General features: G+C 42.1%; 1 protein-coding gene and 1 long non-coding RNA gene across 3 annotated transcripts in view; one reads left to right on the top strand and one right to left on the bottom strand.

The window, feature by feature from the left end:
- The window catches only part of FBXO32 (F-box protein 32), a 43,929-nt gene that overhangs the window by 8,764 nt on the left and 14,932 nt on the right, over positions 1–20,233 (top strand). For both annotated transcript variants that reach the window (XM_020796567.3, XM_020796568.3), the window contains exons 2-4: positions 4,205–4,317; positions 5,825–5,874; positions 6,660–6,752. In XM_020796567.3, coding sequence (XP_020652226.3) covers positions 4,205–4,317; positions 5,825–5,874; positions 6,660–6,752 — 256 coding nt within the window. The remainder of the gene's footprint in view (positions 1–4,204; positions 4,318–5,824; positions 5,875–6,659; positions 6,753–20,233) is intronic.
- Positions 1–20,233, bottom strand: part of LOC144588586 (uncharacterized) — a 404,395-nt gene that overhangs the window by 380,103 nt on the left and 4,059 nt on the right. The window lies entirely within an intron of this gene.

Here is a 20,233-nt window from a genome sequence, read left to right as displayed (position 1 = left end):
AGAAACCACAGAAGCATTAAACTCCTATAAAGTCTCTGTTGTGGTACTTCAGCCAGCTTGCTGTCTGGGATGTCATTCTGCACTGCATTTCTTGACCTTTTATTTTAGCCCTAAGAACTAGAACCTTTAAAAAAAAGTTGAGGTTTTCAAGTTGTCGAATGTTATGATCAGTATATCCATTTTTTTAAAGTTTACAGTGTACTGTTACAGAATATATGTCCTTTGGCTGAGAACCTTATGCATTTCACCAGTTCATGAAACATAATGTCAGCTCCGCATTATTTACGGCTGGATGAAGCCATAAATTGGATGCTGTGCCTGATGTGTTGTCTATTCCATCTTTGGTCCAAGTGGTTCAGGACTTCAGCAGTCTAAAACATAGCCTGCTTTCCTAGGACTGCTGTGGAAGTTTTCCCAGGGCTGGCTCCATCTCTTTGGAACAGCAGCACCATCTGCCAGTTTTGAGATTTGAAAAACATGATATCCAGTTAGCTTTTCTTGAAAGTGAACATTCCTTATTTTATATTACATTATTGCTCTTAATGCTAGATAATGCACGTCTTAACTCTGCTGTGTTGTTCGTTGGAGAGGAGCATGTCACTCTGCTTCTTTCCTTACTTGAAGTCAATCATCAATGAGATTTAATATAAAACTAGAATCTCGCTGGGAACCTTCTCTGAAGCTGAGCTTGAGCTAAAGTCTGTTTCCTAACAATGGCTTTGAACAGAATTTTGTTACAGATGCCAGAGGGAAAGCAATATCCTTCTACCTCAGAGGGTTTTGGTATGGGTTAATAAGGAGCTATGCAGCCACCTGAAATGTTACCGTCCCAAGAACATCATGCATTTGCATGCTGAGAACAGTTCTGATTCCGGTATTGCTCACCCTTGTCTTCAGCCTTGTAAATTGAGCTGTTCAAGCCATGCTCCAAACATTGGGTTATTTATAGTCCTCCTAACGAGTGTGAGTAACAATTTGCAGATGCATGAAACCTGAGTGTGTTCATGCCTGAAGAAGTGTGCTGTATAAACTAGAGGAGCGTCACAAGCAGGAAGCTGTGACATAAGAGGAGGCAGCCAAAGGAAGGGCAAGGGTGTTAGGCAGAGGTCATGAGACCTCGTGGTGCAACTGGTGTTTAATTATGGGTGCGATTGCAAATAAAGTGGTTTGCCTGCTTCTCTGAATTTTTCCCAGGGCAGCTCGGAAACATTGCTATCCTCTCTTCTTCCAAGAATTATCCTTCCCTGGATAATAGAGTTTCCTGCATCTGCAAGATGCAGGAAAGGAAAGGAAACCCCCCCATGGCCCTCTCTGTTTGTAACTAGCATTTAAAAAAAAATCAGGTCATTATCTTTTTTCCATCCTGGCACAGGTGTCAGTGCAATTCCAAGGTCTAAACATGTTTGAAGCACATATTTTTTTAAAAAAAAAGAAAAAGAAACCAGACATTGGGACATAAAGTGGTGCCTTGCATTACGACGTTAATTCGTTCCAGTGAAATCGCTGAAGAAAGAAAATGTCATAATGCGAAAATAAAAAGCCCATTGAAACGCATTGAAACCCCTTCAGTGCGTTCCAATGGGCTGGAAACGCACCCTCCAGTGAAAATCCTCCATAGGGTAACCATTTTCAGTGGCTGTCTTGCGAGGAATCCGTCCCAGAAAACAGTGGGGAGCCATTTTATTTACCTGGTGGCCATTTTGAAACCGCTGATAGCCTCGTGGCGCAGTGGTTAAAACGCTGTACTGCAGCTAAAACTGTGCTCATGACCTGGGGTTCAAATCCCAGGTAGCCAGCTCAAGGTTGACTCAGCCTTCCATCCTTCCGAGGTCGGTAAAATGAGTACTCAGCTTGCTGGGGGGGCAATGTGTAGCCTGTATAATTAAAAATTGTAAACCGCCCGGAGAGTGCTTGTAGCGCTATGGGGTTGTATATAAGTCCAAGTCCAATAAGTCCTGTCTGAAAATCGTTGTTTTGCGAAAAATCGGTTCCCGAAGCAGGGAACTGATCATCACAAAGTGAAAAACCCCTATTCAGACTATTGTTTTGAGATTGTAATTGTGATCGCAAAAAGATCGTCGTAATGCGGTTTCATCATAATGCAGGGCAATTGTAAAGCGAGGCACCACTGTATGCATGTATTTGCTTGGTCACTGATTAAACTGAGTTTGAGTGATGATATCCTGTGTCCAGTACTCCTGCAAACATATAGGTGCCACTGCCGTATTTCACATCTTACTGCAGTAATGGTTGGGATTAGGGTGGAGCTTGTTCTATGGGTCCTCCTTGTCTTACCACTGCTGTCCCAGACAGTCAGGGACTCTGTGGAAAGCGCTGTGCAACTGAACCCTATGTGGCCCATACAAGCCTAGCTCAGAGTTATTCATTCGGACTGGCAGAAGCACTCCAGGGCTCCCTTTAACAAGTCCGGGGCCTGCTCGGAGATGCTTGGGAATTGCCCTGGAGCTTTTTAACGTGTCAAATGTCTGCTCTGTCTCTGAGCCATAAAGGTTCCATCTTCCAGATGGAAATGCCAGGGAGAAGTGCCTGCTGGGCCCCTGGAAGGGGCCCCACACCTGCAGATCTGCTAGAGCAGGGTTTCCCAAGCTTGGGCCTACATATGCTCTTGGACATCTGTTCCCAGAAGCCTTAGCTAGCACAGCCAACGGTCAGTTCAAGAACATCTGGGGTCCTGTCTATGAAAGCCATTGTTGTAAATGAAAGATTCTTTACCTTTTCTTCCAGTATAGAATTAAATCTGATTTCCTTTCAGTTAGCTGTTGGGAAACTGGATTTTTTTTTTTTTGTTTTGTACTGGATTTTTCCAAAACGTAGGTAGTGCCACCAGTGGACTCCAACAAAGTTGCATTGGCAAAAATAGATAAGTCCCTGTCCTCAGAGGGCTTGTGATCTAAAACCAAAAATGGTGGGAGGTGAGAAGAAGGAAGGCAACAAGTATGGAGAAAGGAATGTCAACAAATGAACTGCTGGATAGCTCAGTGGCTTAGGTCTCTGGCTGCGGAGCCAGAGAATGGGAGTTCAATTCCCCGCTGGGCCTCCATGATACAGGCTAGACTTGATAGGGTCTCCCTTGCAGTTCAAGGGTTTTTATTATTAAACGTTGTTTGAACTTAAAGTTGGTTACTGTTGGGAGTAGAAGTCAAGAGAATAATCCGTATGTCATGCTTAAAGAGTGAGTTTTGAGGATGGAAGCAAAGAGAGGAAAAGTGCAGGCATTCTTGGACTGCAACTCCCAGAAACCCTGGGCTACCCAACATAAGGAACCACTGCTGTAGATGTTTCTAGAAGGAGTGGTAGAAATAAGGAGCTGAGGAAACAATAAGACCCTTGCCCCCCCAAGGACACCTTACTCAAAGGAACAGAGATAAGGAAGACATCAAATGCCATAAAGAGATAAATAACATAAATGAAATTGTGTTAATCATTTTTCCATAGTAAACTATGCCCACGGGGATAAAGCTGAACTGTATAAACCCAAGCCAGATAAGAAACATTATCAAAACATTTTAACAAACTCATAAAAGAAATGAGACCCACATAGACCCAGCAAATTAAACTGAGTTAACTTATATTTAATTACTCCAGTGATTTCAGTGGCACCGAAGTTCTATAAATGTCATGCGGTTCCAACCCAGCAACTGAAACTGGCAGAGAAAAGCAGGCATAAAAGGAGGAAGGAAGAGAGTCTGGACTCTACTTCTGGGGAATTCTTGAATGCAACGGCCGTTTCTGATTAAATACTGTTGTTGACTTCCTGTGATGGTCTCACCTCCATAGGTGATGGAGACAGAATCAGAGCCCCACTAGAAGATCTTAAGGTGTGGGAAGTGCATAAGAGAGAAGGTGTACTCAAATGTTGAACTTCAGATGTGGATGTGGAATCTCTAGGTTATATGTGGCTCTTGGTACAATGTCATACTGGTCTCATGGAGGTGGACACAGGGAGTCCTGGCCCCCAAAGGAGTTTTCTGGTGGGTCAGTGGTCCTTGTTAGGAGAGAACCTTCTTTACTGTCCTGTAGACCCATACCTTTCAAGCAGGCCCAGAAGGTAGCAGACACCTATTATAATTTTGCATCATGTATAAATGTAGCTGTTGACAGTTGTGTTCAAATGCCCTCTTAAAGGGGGAGGTATGCAAGTTGAAAAAGAGATTATTTCCCCCCCTCTCTGTGTCATCCCCAGTTACTGCAGAAAAGAGGACTACAATAAGGAGAATATGTTCAACAGCATGAACTGTGACGTGGCCGCAAAGAAGAGAAAGAAGGACCAGCTGAACAGCAAAACAAGGATTCAGTGTAAGAGGAGAAATGCATAAAATAACAAAACAATAAACAACTGTGTTTGGATTGGAGAGGTCACACTTTTCACACAATTAAGTGACCTCTGTAGTTCTTCCAGAAGTCTCTGGGGAGCTGTTGGGCCACTGCCTTGACCTTGTGCGGGGAATGTGAGTCCACTGCAGTGGGAAGCCTTACGTTTGGGATAACAGCATTTGCCTTGTGCTTGCTGTGTTCAAATTCTTGTTGTTTGTGTTTGGCAGTGGAAGGATATTCCCCCCCACCCCAGTGGTACATCCAAGTAAACTGGTTCCAATTTCTTCTCTTCCCGGCCTTGCCCCTCCCTCGCATGCCTGCATCCCTACAGCCTTTTTGGGTTTTTTTGGTTGGTTTTCTTGCCCAGACTTGATTCTTTAAAAATATACCCTGGAAGCTCAAAATTGCCAGCATCTAAAAACGGAGGGGAAAGTATAGTAATTAAAATGAATCCCCTCAAGGGGCTGATCCAGGCCCTTTAAATCCAAAGAAAGAGTGTATAGCATGAAAAGAAGCTTGATTAGTTTGGAAAAATTGTGTGTGGGGGGGAGAAAATTAAAGTAAAAATGATGGATCTGTAGTTAGATTGGTTGGTTAGTTAAGTTAGATGAACTTGGTTCCAGTAGTAGTGAGTGGTGCTTTAGTCACGATCAGTGTTTCACATTGTTTTCAAGAGGATCTAAATTGGAGAATCATAAAATCGTAGAATTATAGACTTAGAAGGTACACAAGGAGTTAGTCCAACCTCACTGTTACTTTCCCCCATTATCTTTCTCTGAAGAACTAATTTCTAGTGTTCAATGAAGATAAAGTTAAAGATTAACAGGCTGTTTTATAGTGATGAAAACAACAACCCATAAATCCTTACCTACAGATGGCATTTATTTTTCTACATTCACTTAATGTTGTCTTTGACATACTGGTGCTAGACGCTTGGTACTGTAGTAGCTCCTCTCTGCTTCAAATCAGATAGTTACCTCAAATCTAGTTATCAATTTTTAAAATTCATCTGTATCTCTTAGGCTCTGACAAGTATTGTTTTCTTAGGTTTCAATAGTAACACAATTACAGCAGCCTCCACTGAAATATAAATTATAATTCCTGTTATTTGTTGTTGTTTAGTCGTTAAGTCAGGTCCGACTCTTCGTGACCCCATGGATCAGAGCACGCCAGGCCCTCTCGTCTTCCACTGCCTCCCGGAGTTGGGTCAAAAATTCCTATTATACCGCTGCTGTTTTGAAGAACAGTCTAATTATCTCAACATTTTAATTTGCTTTAATTTTACTTGCATTTCATAGACATCCATAATTTTAAATTGTGCAATGCTCTGATGCGAATAAAGAAGGAGCAATTTTGGAGAATTTGGAAGCAAAAGTCAGCTGTTAAATTCCAGCTGTCATCCAGAAGAAAGCTACCAGAACTAAGCAAATCGTGATGTGATTAGAATGTATATGGTCTAAATGAATAAAAATTGTTTTTGTTTAAACAGATGTTCATCAAGAAAAGTGGATTTACGTGCACAAGGGAAGCACAAAAGAAGTGAGTATGCCTTATTTTTAAACAGGGTAATCGAACTAACTCTGTAAAGTTATTGCTATGCAATGACTAACATTACTATGTGTTCTATTGGAAGTGCAGGCTTTCACAGGTAAATTTCAAGTTAGCTTGATTTCTCCATGCCTACCATCTGAATTATGCATGTAATAGAATTACAAGGTCCTCTTAGGAGTGTACCATTCCAGACTGTTAGTAAGAAAAAAGGGCTTAAATTCTTCTTTTGTCAGACACTCTCTATGTACATTTTCTAAGGGTTGCAATTTCACTTAGTATTTTTTCTGACACGTTAGCCGTCTGTGTGAAGGATATTTTTCTTGAAGGTGAAGGAACTGTTCATTGTGCAGTTTCTCCCCTTACAGTCTGGCAGAGTATTGCCTAAAGAATATGTCATTTTAAGAGGGGATTATCTGCTCCCCACCTCTGGAGCTGTTCCTGTTAAAAGTCGGTCTGGGTTTTTTCCAAGTTTGGTAGACACTTTATTTTTACAGATATTAAATAGGACCTATATCAAGCATATAGCAGATAGAATTAAATGTAAATGTATATTTTCCTTTATTGAGTTGCTTTATTACCAGCTTTATGGCTTCTGGTATTTGGTTCCTTTATTGCAAACTATAGAAAGTGTGATAAGTTCCTGCTGTAATAATGACTTTTTAAAAAACAATTAAGGAATCTCTTCTTTTAATTATGGGCTCTATGTAACATAATAGTTTTCTCAGTTCTGCATGTGGATGAATTCCATGTTTTGTTCCTTTATCCCATTTCAGCGCCATGGCTACTGCACCCTGGGAGAAGCTTTCAACAGATTGGATTTCTCAAATGCCATTCTGGACTCCAGACGGTTTAACTATGTTGTGCGGGTGAGTTTAACAGGACGGTTTAGCCCAGTGGAGCATTAAGTATAGATACATCTTTCAGGAAATCCATAGACTAATGAAAACAAAGCTAAATATGCAAACGGGTCTCCATCTTATATTTCTTGCAACCAGGGTTGGGAAGAAGATTGGTATGTACTGCTGTGTCTCTTAGTGATTTGCAGGAGATCCGCTAGAATTTTTAACTCTCAAGTATCTAGCCACAAAATGATATGTGCAGTTCAAATTCTACTGCTGAAATGAAGAACTCTTGATAATATGAGGAATGCACTCTAAGCTCCATCCAATCCTGGTGCTCACATTTCCAGGCTTAGAATTCTTCTAAGTTGAAGAAAGCCTCTTGCACCTGTTTTGCGTGTAAGACCTCTCATTTCTGTGGGGAAAACCAAAACCTCAGGTCTACCCATCTCTGCTTTAAACTCCGGTTAACCATGGTTTGTTCAAACAAGCCGGCTTCATAATCCATAATAGCAAGTTGGCTTGTTTCCCAACACCCAGTCATATCAAACTCCTGAGAGGGCTGGGGGTCTTAAAGCCTCCAGAATTCTAGCTGGGACAAAATATATCTTGGATGACTTGATTTTTTTTAAAGGCACCTGGGAGAGTCTTGTGACCCTTCAAAGAGTAACGCTTCCATGTGAAAACTTCTTAGTTGGGAATAACCCTGGTTGAATTCAGTGGGTCTTCTCCCAATCCTATATATCTAGGATTGCAACCTTATTGTGGCATTCTGTATGACTCTTTTTATATGTTTGGTTAGTATGACAGGTTAATATGGGTACCCCCTTTGGAGTTTTATCACAGTATTTTTTTAAAAGTCCTTATAGAGGGTTGGTTTTATGCATATAGTCTTCAAAATTTTGATAAATGATTGGCTTCAGTAAAACACAGCTGACATTATAGTAATTAGAGTAGCAAGGGGAAATATATATTTCTTCCCCCCCCCCATCTGCTTGGCAGCAACAGAGTAAACACATACACCCACAAATCCTAAATATGTGCTAATATGTCACACTCTGCTGTCATAGCAAGCCATTGTTTAATATAATGAAAGTTCACAGCAAGCCTCTCTTGTTAATTTCCAGTTGGAGTGAACCACAGTTTAGCATGTCATAAAAGTCCTAGACTATAGTTAATATTAACTATGGTTTGCGCAAGCAAGCCAAGTTTCTAGCCCTTGCCTTATTGATTAGGGCCGGTTTATTTTAATATAAACACACATACACAATTTCAGGCTTGAGGATTTTATCAAAAGACAAGCAAAAGGGGAGTTACCCTGTGGCCAGTGATCTCAGGTGGTAAGTTTCTGGACTGTACCACTTCAGACTATAGCTATTTGGAGAAGGATAGTTATTTTGAATTCTCCTATCTAAAAGTCCAGAATTATTCTACCTCAAATTACATGGAATTAATTTCTTTCTCTGCATTTAAATCTCCAAACTAGTTTTTCCACCCAAAAGAATCCTCAAAACAGTTTACAGAACACTAACAGTACACATTCAATAAGGAAGACAACTAAAGGATTTTTTTTTAAAAAAAATAATGCACCATGAAATAGAACACAAAAACAAGTTAAATGTCCATGTTACTTTGTGTGTGTGTGTGTGTGTTTAGTCGTTTAGTCGTGTCCAGCTCTTCGTGACCCCATGGACCAGAGCACGCCAGGCCCTCCTGTCTTCTACTGCCTCCCGGAGTTGTGTCAGGTTCATGTTGGTTGCTTCGCAGACACTGTCCAGCCATCTCATCCTCGGTCGTCCCCTTCTCCTCTTGCCATCACACCTTCCTAACATCAAGGTTTTTTCCAAGGACTCTTTTCTTCTCATGAGATGGCCAAAGTACTGGAGCCTCAGCTTCAGGATCTGTCCTTCAAGTGAGCATTCAGGGTTGATTTCCTTTAGAACTGATAGGTTTGTTCTCCTTGCAGTCCAGGGGATTCTCAAGAGCCTCCTCCAGCACCACAATTCAAAGGCATCAATTCTTCGGCGGTCTGCCCTCTTTATGGTCCAGCTCTCACTTCCATACATCACGACAGGAAAAACCATAGCTTTGACTATTCGGACTTTTGTTGGCAAGGTGATGTCTCTGCTTTTCAAGATGCTGTCAAGATTTGTCATCGCTTTCCTCCCAAGAAGAAGGCGCCTTTTAATTTCAGGGCTGCTGTCTCCATCTGCAGTGATCATGGAGCCCAGGAAGATAAAATTTGACAGTGCCTCCATATCTTCCCCTTCTATTTCCCAGGAGGTGATGGGACCAGTGGCCATGATCTTAGTTTTTTTGATGTTGAGTTTCAGACCGTTTTTTGCACTCTCCTCTTTCACTCTCATTACAAGGTTCTTTAATTCCTCCTCACTTTCTGCCATCAGAGTGGTATCATCTGCATATCGGAGGTTGTTGATATTTCTTCCGGCAATCTTAATTCCGGCTTGGGTTTCTTCCAGTCCAGCCTTCCGCATGATGTATTCTGCATATAAGTTAAATAAGCTGGGGGACAATATACAGCCTTGCCGTACTCCTTTCCCAATTTTGAACCACTCAGTTGTTCCATGACCAGTTCTAACTGTTGCTTCCTGTCCCACATATAGGTTTCTCAGGAGACAGATAAAGTGGTCAGGCACTCCCATTTCTTTAAGAACTTGCCATAGTTTGCTGTGGTCCACACAGTCAAAGGCTTTCGCATAGTCAATGAAGCAGAAGTAGATATTTTTCTGGAACTCTCTGGCTTTCTCCATAATCCAGCGCAAGTTAGCAATTTGGTCTCGAGTTCCTCTGCCTCTTCGGAATCCAGCTTGTACTTCTGGGAGTTCTCGGTCCACATACTGTTGAAGCCTACCTTGTAGGATTTTGAGCATAACCTTGCTAGCGTGCGAAATGAGTGCAATTGTACGGTAGTTGGAGCATTCTTTGGCACTGCCTTTCTTTGGGATTGGGATGTAGACTGATCTTTTCCAATCCTCTGGCCACTGTTGAGTTTTCCAAACTTGCTGGCATATTGAATGTAGCACCTTAACAGCATCATCTTTCAAGATTTTAAATAGTTCAACTGGAATGCCATCACCTCCACTGGCCTTGTTGTTAGCCAGGCTTTCTAAGGCCCACTTGACTTCGCTCTCCAGGATGTCTGGCTCAAGGTCATCAACTACATTGTCTGGGTTGTCCGGGATATCCAAATCTTTCTGATATAATTCCTCTGTGTATTCTTGCCACCTCGTCTTGACGTCTTCTGCTTCTGTTAGGTCCTTCCCATTTTTGTCTTTTATCATGTTCATCTTTGCGCAAAATGTTCCTCTAATATGTCCAATTTTCCTGAACAGATCTCTGGTCTTTCCTTTTCTGTTATCTTCCTCTATTTCTTTGCATTGTTCATTTAAGAAGGCCCTCTTGTCTCTCCTTGCTATTCTTTGGAAGTCTGCATTCAAGTTTCTGTAACTTTCCCTATCTCCCTTGCATTTTGCTTCCCTTCTCCTCTCTGCTATTTCTAAGGCCTCGTTGGACAGCCACTTTGCTTTCTTGCATTTCCTTTTCTTTGGGATGGTTTTCGTTGCTGCCTCCTGGACAATGTTACAAGCCTCTATCCAAAGTTCTTCAGGCACTCTGTCCACCAAATCTAGTTCCTTAAATCTGTTCTTTACTTCCACTGTGTATTCATAAGGGATTTGGTTTAGATTATACCTGAGTGGCCCAGTGGTTTTTCCTAATCTCTTCAGTCTAAGCTTGAATTTTGCTATGAGAAGCTGATGATCAGGACCGCAGTCAGCTCCAGGTCTTGTTTTTGCTGACTGTATAGAGCTTCTCCATCTTTGGCTGCAGAGAATATAATCAATCTGATTTCGATATTGCCCATCTGGTGATTTCCATGTATAGAGTCGCCTCTTGTGTTGTTGGAAAAGAGTGTTTGTGATGACCAGCTTATTCTCTTGACAAAACTCTATTAGCCTTTGTCCTGCTTCATTCTGAACTCCAAGGCCAAACTTCCCTGTTGTTCCTTTTATCTCTTGGCTCCCTACTTTAGCATTCCAGTCCCCTAGAATGAGAAGAACATCTTTCTTTGGTGTCAGTTCTAGAAGGTGTTGTAAATCTTCATAGAATTGTTCAATTTCAGTCTCCTCAGCAATGCTGGTTGGTGCATAAACTTGGATTATTGTGATGTTGAATGGTCTGCCTTGGATTCGTATTGACATCATTCTATCATTTTTGAGATTGTATCCCATTACAGCTTTTCCCACTCTTTTGTTGACTATGAGGGCTACTCCATTCCTTCTACGGGATTCTTGCCCACAATAGTAGATATGATAATCATCTGAGCTGAATTCGCCCATTCCTGTCCATTTTAGTTCACTGATGCCCAGGATGTCGATGTTTATTCTTGCCATCTCCTGTTTGACCACCTCCAGCTTCCCAACGTTCATAGATCTTACATTCCAGGTTCCTATGCAGTATTCTTCTTTGCAGCATTGGATTTTCCTTTCACTTCCAGGCACGTCCACAGCTGAGCGTCCTTTCGGCTTTGGCCCAACCACTTCATTAGCTCTGGAGCTACTTGTACTTGTCCTCCACTCTTCCTCAGTAGCATGTTGGACGCCTTCCGACCTGAGGGGCCCATCTTCCAGCGTCATATCTTTTAGCCTTTTGTTTCTGATCATGGGGCGTTCTTGGCAAAGATACTGGAGTGGCTTGCCATTTCCTACTCCAGGTGGATTGCGTTTAGTCGGAACTCTCCACTATGTCCTGTCTGTCTTGGGTGTCCCTGCACGGCATAGCCCATAGCTTCTCTGAGTTACTCAAGTCCCTTCGCCACGACAAGGCAGCAATCCATGAAGGAGACTGTTACTTTGTTACTTTGACTGCTTCTTTGTTGAAGCCGTTACCATACTTTTTATTTTCTTCCCACTGACATTAAAACATACAAAGGCTGCAGCATTTAGGAACTAATAACTGTGTTTTTCTCCAACCATTTCTCTATTTCCTGGAGCCTCAGAAATTGCGTGTTAGCTATAAGTTCAGAACTCCCTAATTCAAACTGGCTGGTGGTTTGGCAGTGAGGAAAAACGTGTTTCAGCCAGCCACTAGAGCTCAAATAAAAGCATGCTGTTTTAAATCAATTGATCTTATCGGCCAAGTCCCTGGTGGATAATGGCTCACATCACAAAACACCACATAAACAGCTGAGCTGCATTTTGCTCCTGAAAGACTTCAGTATACATGGAATTTTCTTACTGAAGGCTGTCATCTCTTCTGAGGAGAGCCAGAGAGAGGGACAAATGCATATGTTGCCAAAACCCCATGTTGGCTCGTGCCACAATTGTGGCACTACTGTGCTGGCTTCAGCAATTGTGGAAAGACTTGTAATTATAGAGTTCTGGCACTTTGCAAGCATGGCTGGTGTATGTTGGAGAAGGGCCTCTTAAACCTGAATGAGGACATCGTTAACACAAGAACTAGGCAACTACAGTTTGGATTATGGCAGCTAACATAGAATCAAATAGCTGAGGCAGAACTCTGAAAAATGTTCATCTTTGTTTGGTTTTTAAGTTTCTAGTTCTCATGGTTGAGTGGGAAAAAAAAGATCCTGGAAAACATTCTGGCAATTTCTTCTAAAGACCGAGGACTACTCTTACAATACCATAAGCATATATACTCAGAATATGGATAAGTAAAGTGACCCATCCGTTTGTCAGCTGGCAGAGTAGAACCTGTTGCCTCCTCTTCAGAGTGACAGATAAACATCTGTCCTCTTGAGTGCTGTCCTCTGAAGATGCCAGCCACAGAGACTGGGGAAACGTTAGGAAGAACAACCTTCAGAACACGGCGAAAGAGCCTGAAAAACCCACAACAACCATTATATCCTGGCCGTGAAAGCCTTCAAGAATACACAGATAAATATAGTTTCCAAACTCTGGGAGGTACTAGTCCTCCTCTACTCGGCACTGCTTAGGCCTCATCTAGAGTACTGTGTCCAGTTCTGGACAACACACTTTAAGAAGGATGCCAGTAAACTGGAGCAAGTTAAGAAAAGGGTAACAGGGATGATCAGGGGACTGGAAACCAAGCCCTGTGAGAAAAGACTGAAAGAACTTGGCAAATTTAGCTTTGAGGGGAAAAAAGATTGAGGCAAGATGTGAGAGCACTTTTCGAATACTTGAATGGCAGTTCTACAGAGGAGGGGCAGGATCTGTTCTTGTTCATCCCAGAGTGCAGGGCATGTAATAATGAGCTCAAGCTATAGGAAGCCAGATTTAGGCTGAATATCCGGAAAAAACTTTCCAAATGTTAGAACAGTATGACAGTGGAATCAATTACCTCAGGAGATGGTGAGCACTCCAGTGCTGGAGTCATTCAAGAGAAAATTCAAGAGCAGATCTGACCACCCTCTGTCAGATCTGCTTTGATTCGGATTCCTGCCTTGAGCAGAGGGTTTCATTAAATGGCCTTATCGGCCCCTTCCAACTCTTATGATTCTGTGACCACTAACAGAAAGCTTTTTGATCAATTTCTATTAATGCTTCTGAATGTCTAGGACATTTGGGCCAGTGCTTTCTCTGATCTTGTGTGATGTGGTCCTTTCAGAGCTATACCACTTCAGGCATGCACCTATTCAGTTGCACATTTTTTGTCCTGCACATGTATCACTAGCACATCAAGGAGAAGGCTTGACCATATCTGATAAATGCACGTCTGGTGAATCCATGTGTGTGTGTTTTCCCTGAAAATGGGAATAAAGCCGCTTAGCTAGCGTGTGACTGCTAGGTGAAGACAAGCTTAAACATATGCTTTCTTTCTCTCTCTTCCTGCCTTTTGCCCAGTTGTCTGATTTTTGAGTCAGCTTTACTCATAGTCTGAGGTGTTCTGTCTAGGGCAGATGACCATGATGTTTGCCTTGCTCCAGAAGAATTTGCAACGTGATACGCCTTTAGGCAATGTTTTGCAACAGATTGCTTGGTCTCACGGGGGAGGGGGCATAAGGTAGAATGAGTGTATTAATTTACATGCCGAAATTCAAAGAGACTGATTCCAAGGGAATTGTGTTACAGCACATAGGGCTGGCATACATGGACAAAGCTGATTATTTTCAAAGATGAGCACTTGACATTTTTCAGGCAGGTCAATCGCTAACAATTTGAGAAACATTCCTGGTGCTATTTAAGAGCTCTTGTGCTCTTTTGAATGAATTTTAAAATTCTTCCTTGTGGGTTCTTCTTGCTGGGCTTCTGGATCATAGTTGACACTAGCTACACATATATAATAGGGGCATTTTCTGTGGCAGGGCTGAATTTCTTCACCAACTAGAACTGATCTGGGGTGAGGGGTGGGGAGAAAGAAATACAGTGGTGCCTCGCAAGACGATGTTAATTCGTTCCACGAAAATCGCTGTTAAGCGAAAACATTGTCTTGCGAAACACATTTTCCCATTGAAATGCATTGAAAACCTGATAATCCGTTCCAATGGGAACGGATTGTCATCGTAAAGCGGAAATCGCCATAGGAAACATCGTTAAGCGAAATGCGTTTCTCAAGCAAAGACAGCTTTCTAACGAAACAGCGACCATTAAAAGACCCATCTAGCGAAGCAAGACCAAGCTGTCAAAACATTGTAAAGCGAAAAACAGGGACCTAAAATTTAACCGTCTTGTGAGGCAAGATCCCTAACATCGTAAAGCGAAAATCGGCCATAGGAAACATTGTTATACGAAGCGCAAGATCGCTCCGAAAAACTCATCATAAAGCGAATTCATTGTTATGCAAAGCAATAGTCTAGTGAAGCACAACTTTAGATGGTCCTGGCTTTAAAGGAAAAGGAAAAAAACGATATAAACATAATTCACATCATTAGTCAGGGAGAGTTGAAGGCTTGGACCAGGAGCATTTAACTTGAGCTTGGAAAAATTGGTTCTTTTGGACCACAGCAACCAAAATTTATTTTAAAACATGCTGCCTTCATATGCTTTTCACCGCTTTGAAAGTGTGGCCTCTGAAAATTGCATTTGGAGTTGGAGTGAGAAGCCCTAGCTTTGAATTACTATCCAGCTGGGAAGCTCCTTAAGTGACCTTTGGCCAGCTGCTTTTTTTTCCTCCAGTGTTAAACCATCTTGCAGGATGGTTGTGAAGTTGTGCTGAGATGATCCTCCACCCCATAAGTTAATGTAAAGAACCCTGAGATGACATGGAATAAGCTTGGGGCAGAAATACTGATTTTGTTTTACAAGATTTTTAGCTTGCCTTAGACTTTAATGAACCTCCAAGGAAGATTGAACAAAACCTTAAAAACAATGAGTGATACAATTGCTAATAAAGTGTCAATCAAGAATAGCTAGGAAACAAAAATACATGGCTCAGTGATGGTGAACCTTTTTGAGCCCGAGTGCCCAAACTGCAACACAAAATCAACTTATTATTTCAAAGTGCCAACACTGCAATTAAAACCTGAATACTAAGGTTTCTCGTAGTTGAGGAAAAAAAACAACTGCTCCTGCACTGCAAGGGTTAAATGCTTATTTTTCCCCTATGGGTGGTATTAACAAATAAATACTTACTGGTCCTCCAATCCCCCATTGGGCTAGACCAATAATGGTCGGCTTTGCACCCCTCCACTGGACCACTGCACCAGCAGAGGGGAGTGACAAAATCTGGGATCAGAGGACAGGTAAGTATTTTTCAATCGTGACTTATGGGTCGCGTGCCCACAGAGAGGGCTCTGTGTGCCAGCTGTGTCACGCGTGCCATAGGTTCACCATCGCTGCTCTAGATAAATCCTTTGCATGATGCCTAAAATCAACACATTTCATACCATATGAATCTATCTTGGAAGAAAAGCCCAAGACCAGATGGGATAGTTAAAGAGGCACTTGGCCACCTGCTTAAGATGGGGTGTCTGAGCATCTGGTGAAGGAATGTCAAATGACCTTGCATATCTTGCAAACCAGGCATGCTTGTGCTTCAACTTCGCTGCAGCCTAACCATGCAGGCCTTTAAAGGTTAAATCTCTCCATAACTGTAAGGAGTAGAAACTTGATTTAAAAACCAAATCTGTGCCTTCGGTGGATTCACATCTAGAGAACAGCATGTCCTTTCCAAATTGCACCACTTCTGATTTGCAAGAAGGGGGTCGGCGTTTTATGTTTGGTAGCATCCTTGCACCATAATTTTTTTCGCACATGTGTTGCTTGCTCATCAAGGGTTATGTGAAAAATACTCACCTCTGTGTGTGTGTGTGTACACCTTATTTTATGTTTCAGTTGCTTGAAATGGTGAGTCATAGAAATAAAGCTGATTAACTAGTGTTGGACAGCTTAGCATTGACTCCTTTTTCCATCTCTCTTGCTTTATGCCAGTCATGTGGCCATGCGAGGTATTAATAGAATGCCAAATGTAGGAGAGCCATCTGTCAGTGTTCAGGATTGGCCGGAAAGATAAACAGAAGAGTAGATCAGTCATCCTGGTCCACTTTGCTGCCTGGAGCTGATAGTCACACGGTGATGACAGTGTTGAGTTAAATGGACAAGTGCTTGGGAAAAAATTCCCTCATGTTTCCTCTTCCTCCTCCTTGTTTCATGTGCTCCTAATTTATGTAAAAGTGCTGATAACTCTAAATTAAGTCTTGTCATAGATTCCAGCAGGGCAAAACAGTTCAACCCATGACTTGGCAAATTTTCTTAGTTTTGCATGTTTATTAATATAGGGTAGGAAACCATTTTCTTGGTGTGGTCTGAGCTGCTTTCCTTGAAGGAGGTGGGAGTGTCCATTCTAGTGTGGGTGTGGCCAGTACTAAAAGGGGGCCGGACAACCAGCAGAAGTAGGCAAATTTATGGGATCCAACTCTTAGATTTGTTCAGAGTTTGGAAAGCTGTTTTTAAATTTGTGAAGATGGGTTGTAAAATCAAATGTTGTTGGGGTGCTTCTGAGCAGTGGGTCTTGAAAACATATTTAGAATGCATGTAATAGTTACATTTAATCCTCTCTGACCACAATTAGAAACTAGACATATAGGTGATACTTGTTCTGTTTTTTTTTTGCCCGCAATATTTTTTTTAAAGAAGCATATGAGTTCACATGCATGCACAAGAGTAGGTTATCTTGCTGATAACCTTTCAGGTTAGCTCTCTGTTCTCCTTCACTCTGGAGTCTAGATTTCTTGCTGTGTCAGGAAAAGCTTCTTAGATAACCCCAGTTTATTTTACTCTGTTGCCAGTTTTGATGACTTGGCTTAGTAATTAAGCTGGGAAAAAGAGGCAGAGAGGTGGCTATCACTAAAGCTCTCGCATCTGTCTTTCCTTTCTGACTCTTCTGTCTTTTCCTCTTTGTTGTTGTTTAGTCCTTAAGTCATTTCCGACTCTTCGTGACCCCATCGGCCAGAGCACGCCAGGCCCTCCTGTCTTCCACTGCCTGCCGGAGTGGCGTTTGGTCAAATTCCTGTTGGTAGCTTCGATGACACTGTCCTACCATCTTGCCCTCTGTCGTCCCCTTGTCCTCTTGCCTTCACATTTTCCCAACATCAGGGTCTTTTCCAGGGAGTCTTCTCTTCTCATGAGATGGCCAAAGTACTGGAGCCTCAGCTTCAAGATCTGTCCTTCCAGTGAGCACTCAGTGTTGATTTCCTTCAGAATGGATAGGTTTGTTCTCCTTGCAGTCCAAGGGACTCTCAAGAGCCTCCTCCAGCACCACAATTCGAAAGCATAAATTCTTCGGCAGTCAACCTTCTTTATGGTCCAGCTCTCACTTCCATACATGCTACTGGAAAAACTATAGCTTTGACTATGCGGACTTTTGTCGGCAAGATGATGTCTCTGCTTTTTAAGATGCTGTCTAGGTTTGTCATTGCCTTCCTCCCAAGAATCAGGCATCTTTTAATTTCATGGCTGCTGTCTCCATCTGCATTGATCATGGAGCCCCGGAAAGTAAAATCTGTCACCACTTCCATATTTTTCCCTTCTATTTGCAAGGAGCTGACTGGGCCAGTGGCCATGATTTTAGTTTTTCTGCCGTTGAGCTTCAGACCATTTTTTGCACTCTCCTCTTTCATGCTCCCATTTCTTTAAGGACTTGCCATAGTTTGCTGTGGTCCACAGAGTCAAAGGCTTTTGCGTAGTCAATGAAGCAGAAGTAGACGTTTTTCTGGAACTCTCTCTCTTGCTCCATAATCCAGTGCATGCTAGCAATTTGGTCTCTAGTTCCTCTGCCCCTTCGGAATCCAGCTTGTACTTCTGGGATTTCTCGGTCCACATACTGCTGAAGCCTACCTTTGAGGATTTTGAGCACAACCTTGCTAGCATGTGCAATGAGTTCAGTTGTACGGTAGTTGGAGTATTCTTTGGCACTGCCCTTCTTTGGGATTGGGATGTAGACTGATCTTTTCCAATCCTCTGGCCACTGTTTGGTTTTCCAAACTTGCTGGCATATTGAATGTAGCACCTTAACAGCATCATCTTTTAAGATTTTAAATAGTTCAGCTGGAATGCCATCACCTCCATTGCCCTTGTTGTTAGCCAAGCTTTCTAAGGCCCACTCTCCAGTATGTCTGGCTCAAGGTCAGCAACCACACTATCTGGGTTCTCCAGGACATCCAGATCTTTCTGGTATAATTCCTTTGTGTATTCTTGCCACCTCTTCTTGATGTCTTATGCGTCTGTTAGGTCTCTACCATTTTTGTCCTTTATCGTGTCAATCTTTGCATGAAATGTTCCTTTAATATCTCCAATTTTCTTGAACAGATCTCTGGTTTTTCCCTTTCTGTTATTTTCCTCTCTTTATTTGCACTATTTGTTTAAGAAGGCCCTCTTGTCCCTCCTTGCTATTCTTTGGAAGTCTGCTTTCCATTTTCTCTAACTTTCCCTGTCTCCCTTGCATTTTGTTTCCCTTCTCCTCTCTGTTATTTGTAAGGCCTTGTTGGACAGCTACTTTGCTTTCTTGTGTTTCCTTTTCTTTGGAATGGTTTTTATTGCTGCCTTCTGTACAATGTTACGAGCCTCTATCCAAAGTTCTTCAGGCACTCTGTCCACCAAATCGAGTTCCTTAAATCTGTTCTTTACTTCCACTGTGTACTCATAGGGGATTTGGTTTAGATTATACCTGAGTGGCCCAGTGGTTTTTCCTACTCTCTTCAGTCTAAGCTTGAATTTTGCTATCAGAAGCTGATGATCAGAGCCGCAGTCAGCTCCAGGTCTTGTTTTTGCTGACTGTATAGAGCTTCTCCATCTTTGACTGCAGAGAACATAATCAATCTGATTTCTGTATTGCCCATCTGGTGATGTCCATGTGTAGAGTCGCCTCTTGTGTTGTTGGTATCTCTTGACTCCCTACTTTAGCATTCCAATCCCCTATAATGACAAGATTGGAATGCTAAAGTAGGGAGTCAAGAGATAAAAGGAAAAGCTGTAATGGGATACAATCTCAAAAATGATAGAATGATGTCAATAAGAATCCAAGGCAGACCATTCAACATCACAATAATCCAAGTTTATGCACCGACCAGCATTGCTGAGGAGACTGAAATTGAACAATTCTATGAAGATTTACAACACCTTCTAGAACTGACACCAAAGAAAGATGTTCTTCTCATTCTAGGGGACTGGAATGCTAAAGTAGGGAGCCAAGAGATAAAAGGAACAACAGGGAAGTTTGGCCTTGGAGTTCAGAATGAAGCAGGACAAAGGCTAATAGAGTTTTGTCAAGAGAATAAGCTGGTCATCACAAACACTCTTTTCCAACAACACAAGAGGCGACTCTATACATGGAAATCACCAGATGGGCAATATCGAAATCAGATTGATTATATTCTCTGCAGCCAAAGATGGAGAAGCTCTATACAGTCAGCAAAAACAAGACCTGGAGCTGACTGCGGTTCTGATCATCAGCTTCTCATAGCAAAATTCAAGCTTAGACTGAAGAGAGTAGGAAAAACCACTGGGCCACTCAGGTATAATCTAAACCAAATCCCTTATGAATACACAGTGGAAGTAAAGAACAGATTTAAGGAACTAGATTTGGTGGACAGAGTGCCTGAAGAACTTTGGATAGAGGCTCGTAACATTGTCCAGGAGACAGCAACGAAAACCATCCCAAAGAAAAGGAAATGCAAGAAAGCAAAGTGGCTGTTCAACGAGGTCTTAGAAATAGCAGAGAGGAGAAGGGAAGCAAAATGCAAGGGAGATAGGGTAAGTTACAGAAAATTGAATGCAGACTTCCAAAGAATAGCAAGGAGAGACAAGAGGGCCTTCTTAAATGAACAATGCAAAGAAATAGAGGAAGATAACAGAAAGGGAAAGACCAGAGATCTGTTCAGGAAAATTGGAGATATTAAAGGCACATTTTGCGCAAAGATGAACATGATAAAAGACAAAAATGGGAGGGATCTAACAGAAGCAGAAGACGTCAAGAAGAGGTGGCAAGAATACACAGAGGAATTATACCAGAAAGATTTGGATATCCCGGACAACCCAGACAATGTAGTTGCTGACCTTGAGCCAGACATCCTG

The sequence above is a fragment of the Pogona vitticeps genome, chromosome 4 (genome assembly GCF_051106095.1).
Source record: "Pogona vitticeps strain Pit_001003342236 chromosome 4, PviZW2.1, whole genome shotgun sequence".
NCBI classification, from domain to species: domain Eukaryota; kingdom Metazoa; phylum Chordata; class Lepidosauria; order Squamata; family Agamidae; genus Pogona; species Pogona vitticeps.
The sequence above is the reverse complement of the archived record's forward strand: the minus strand, read 5'-3'. Positions and strand labels throughout refer to the sequence as shown.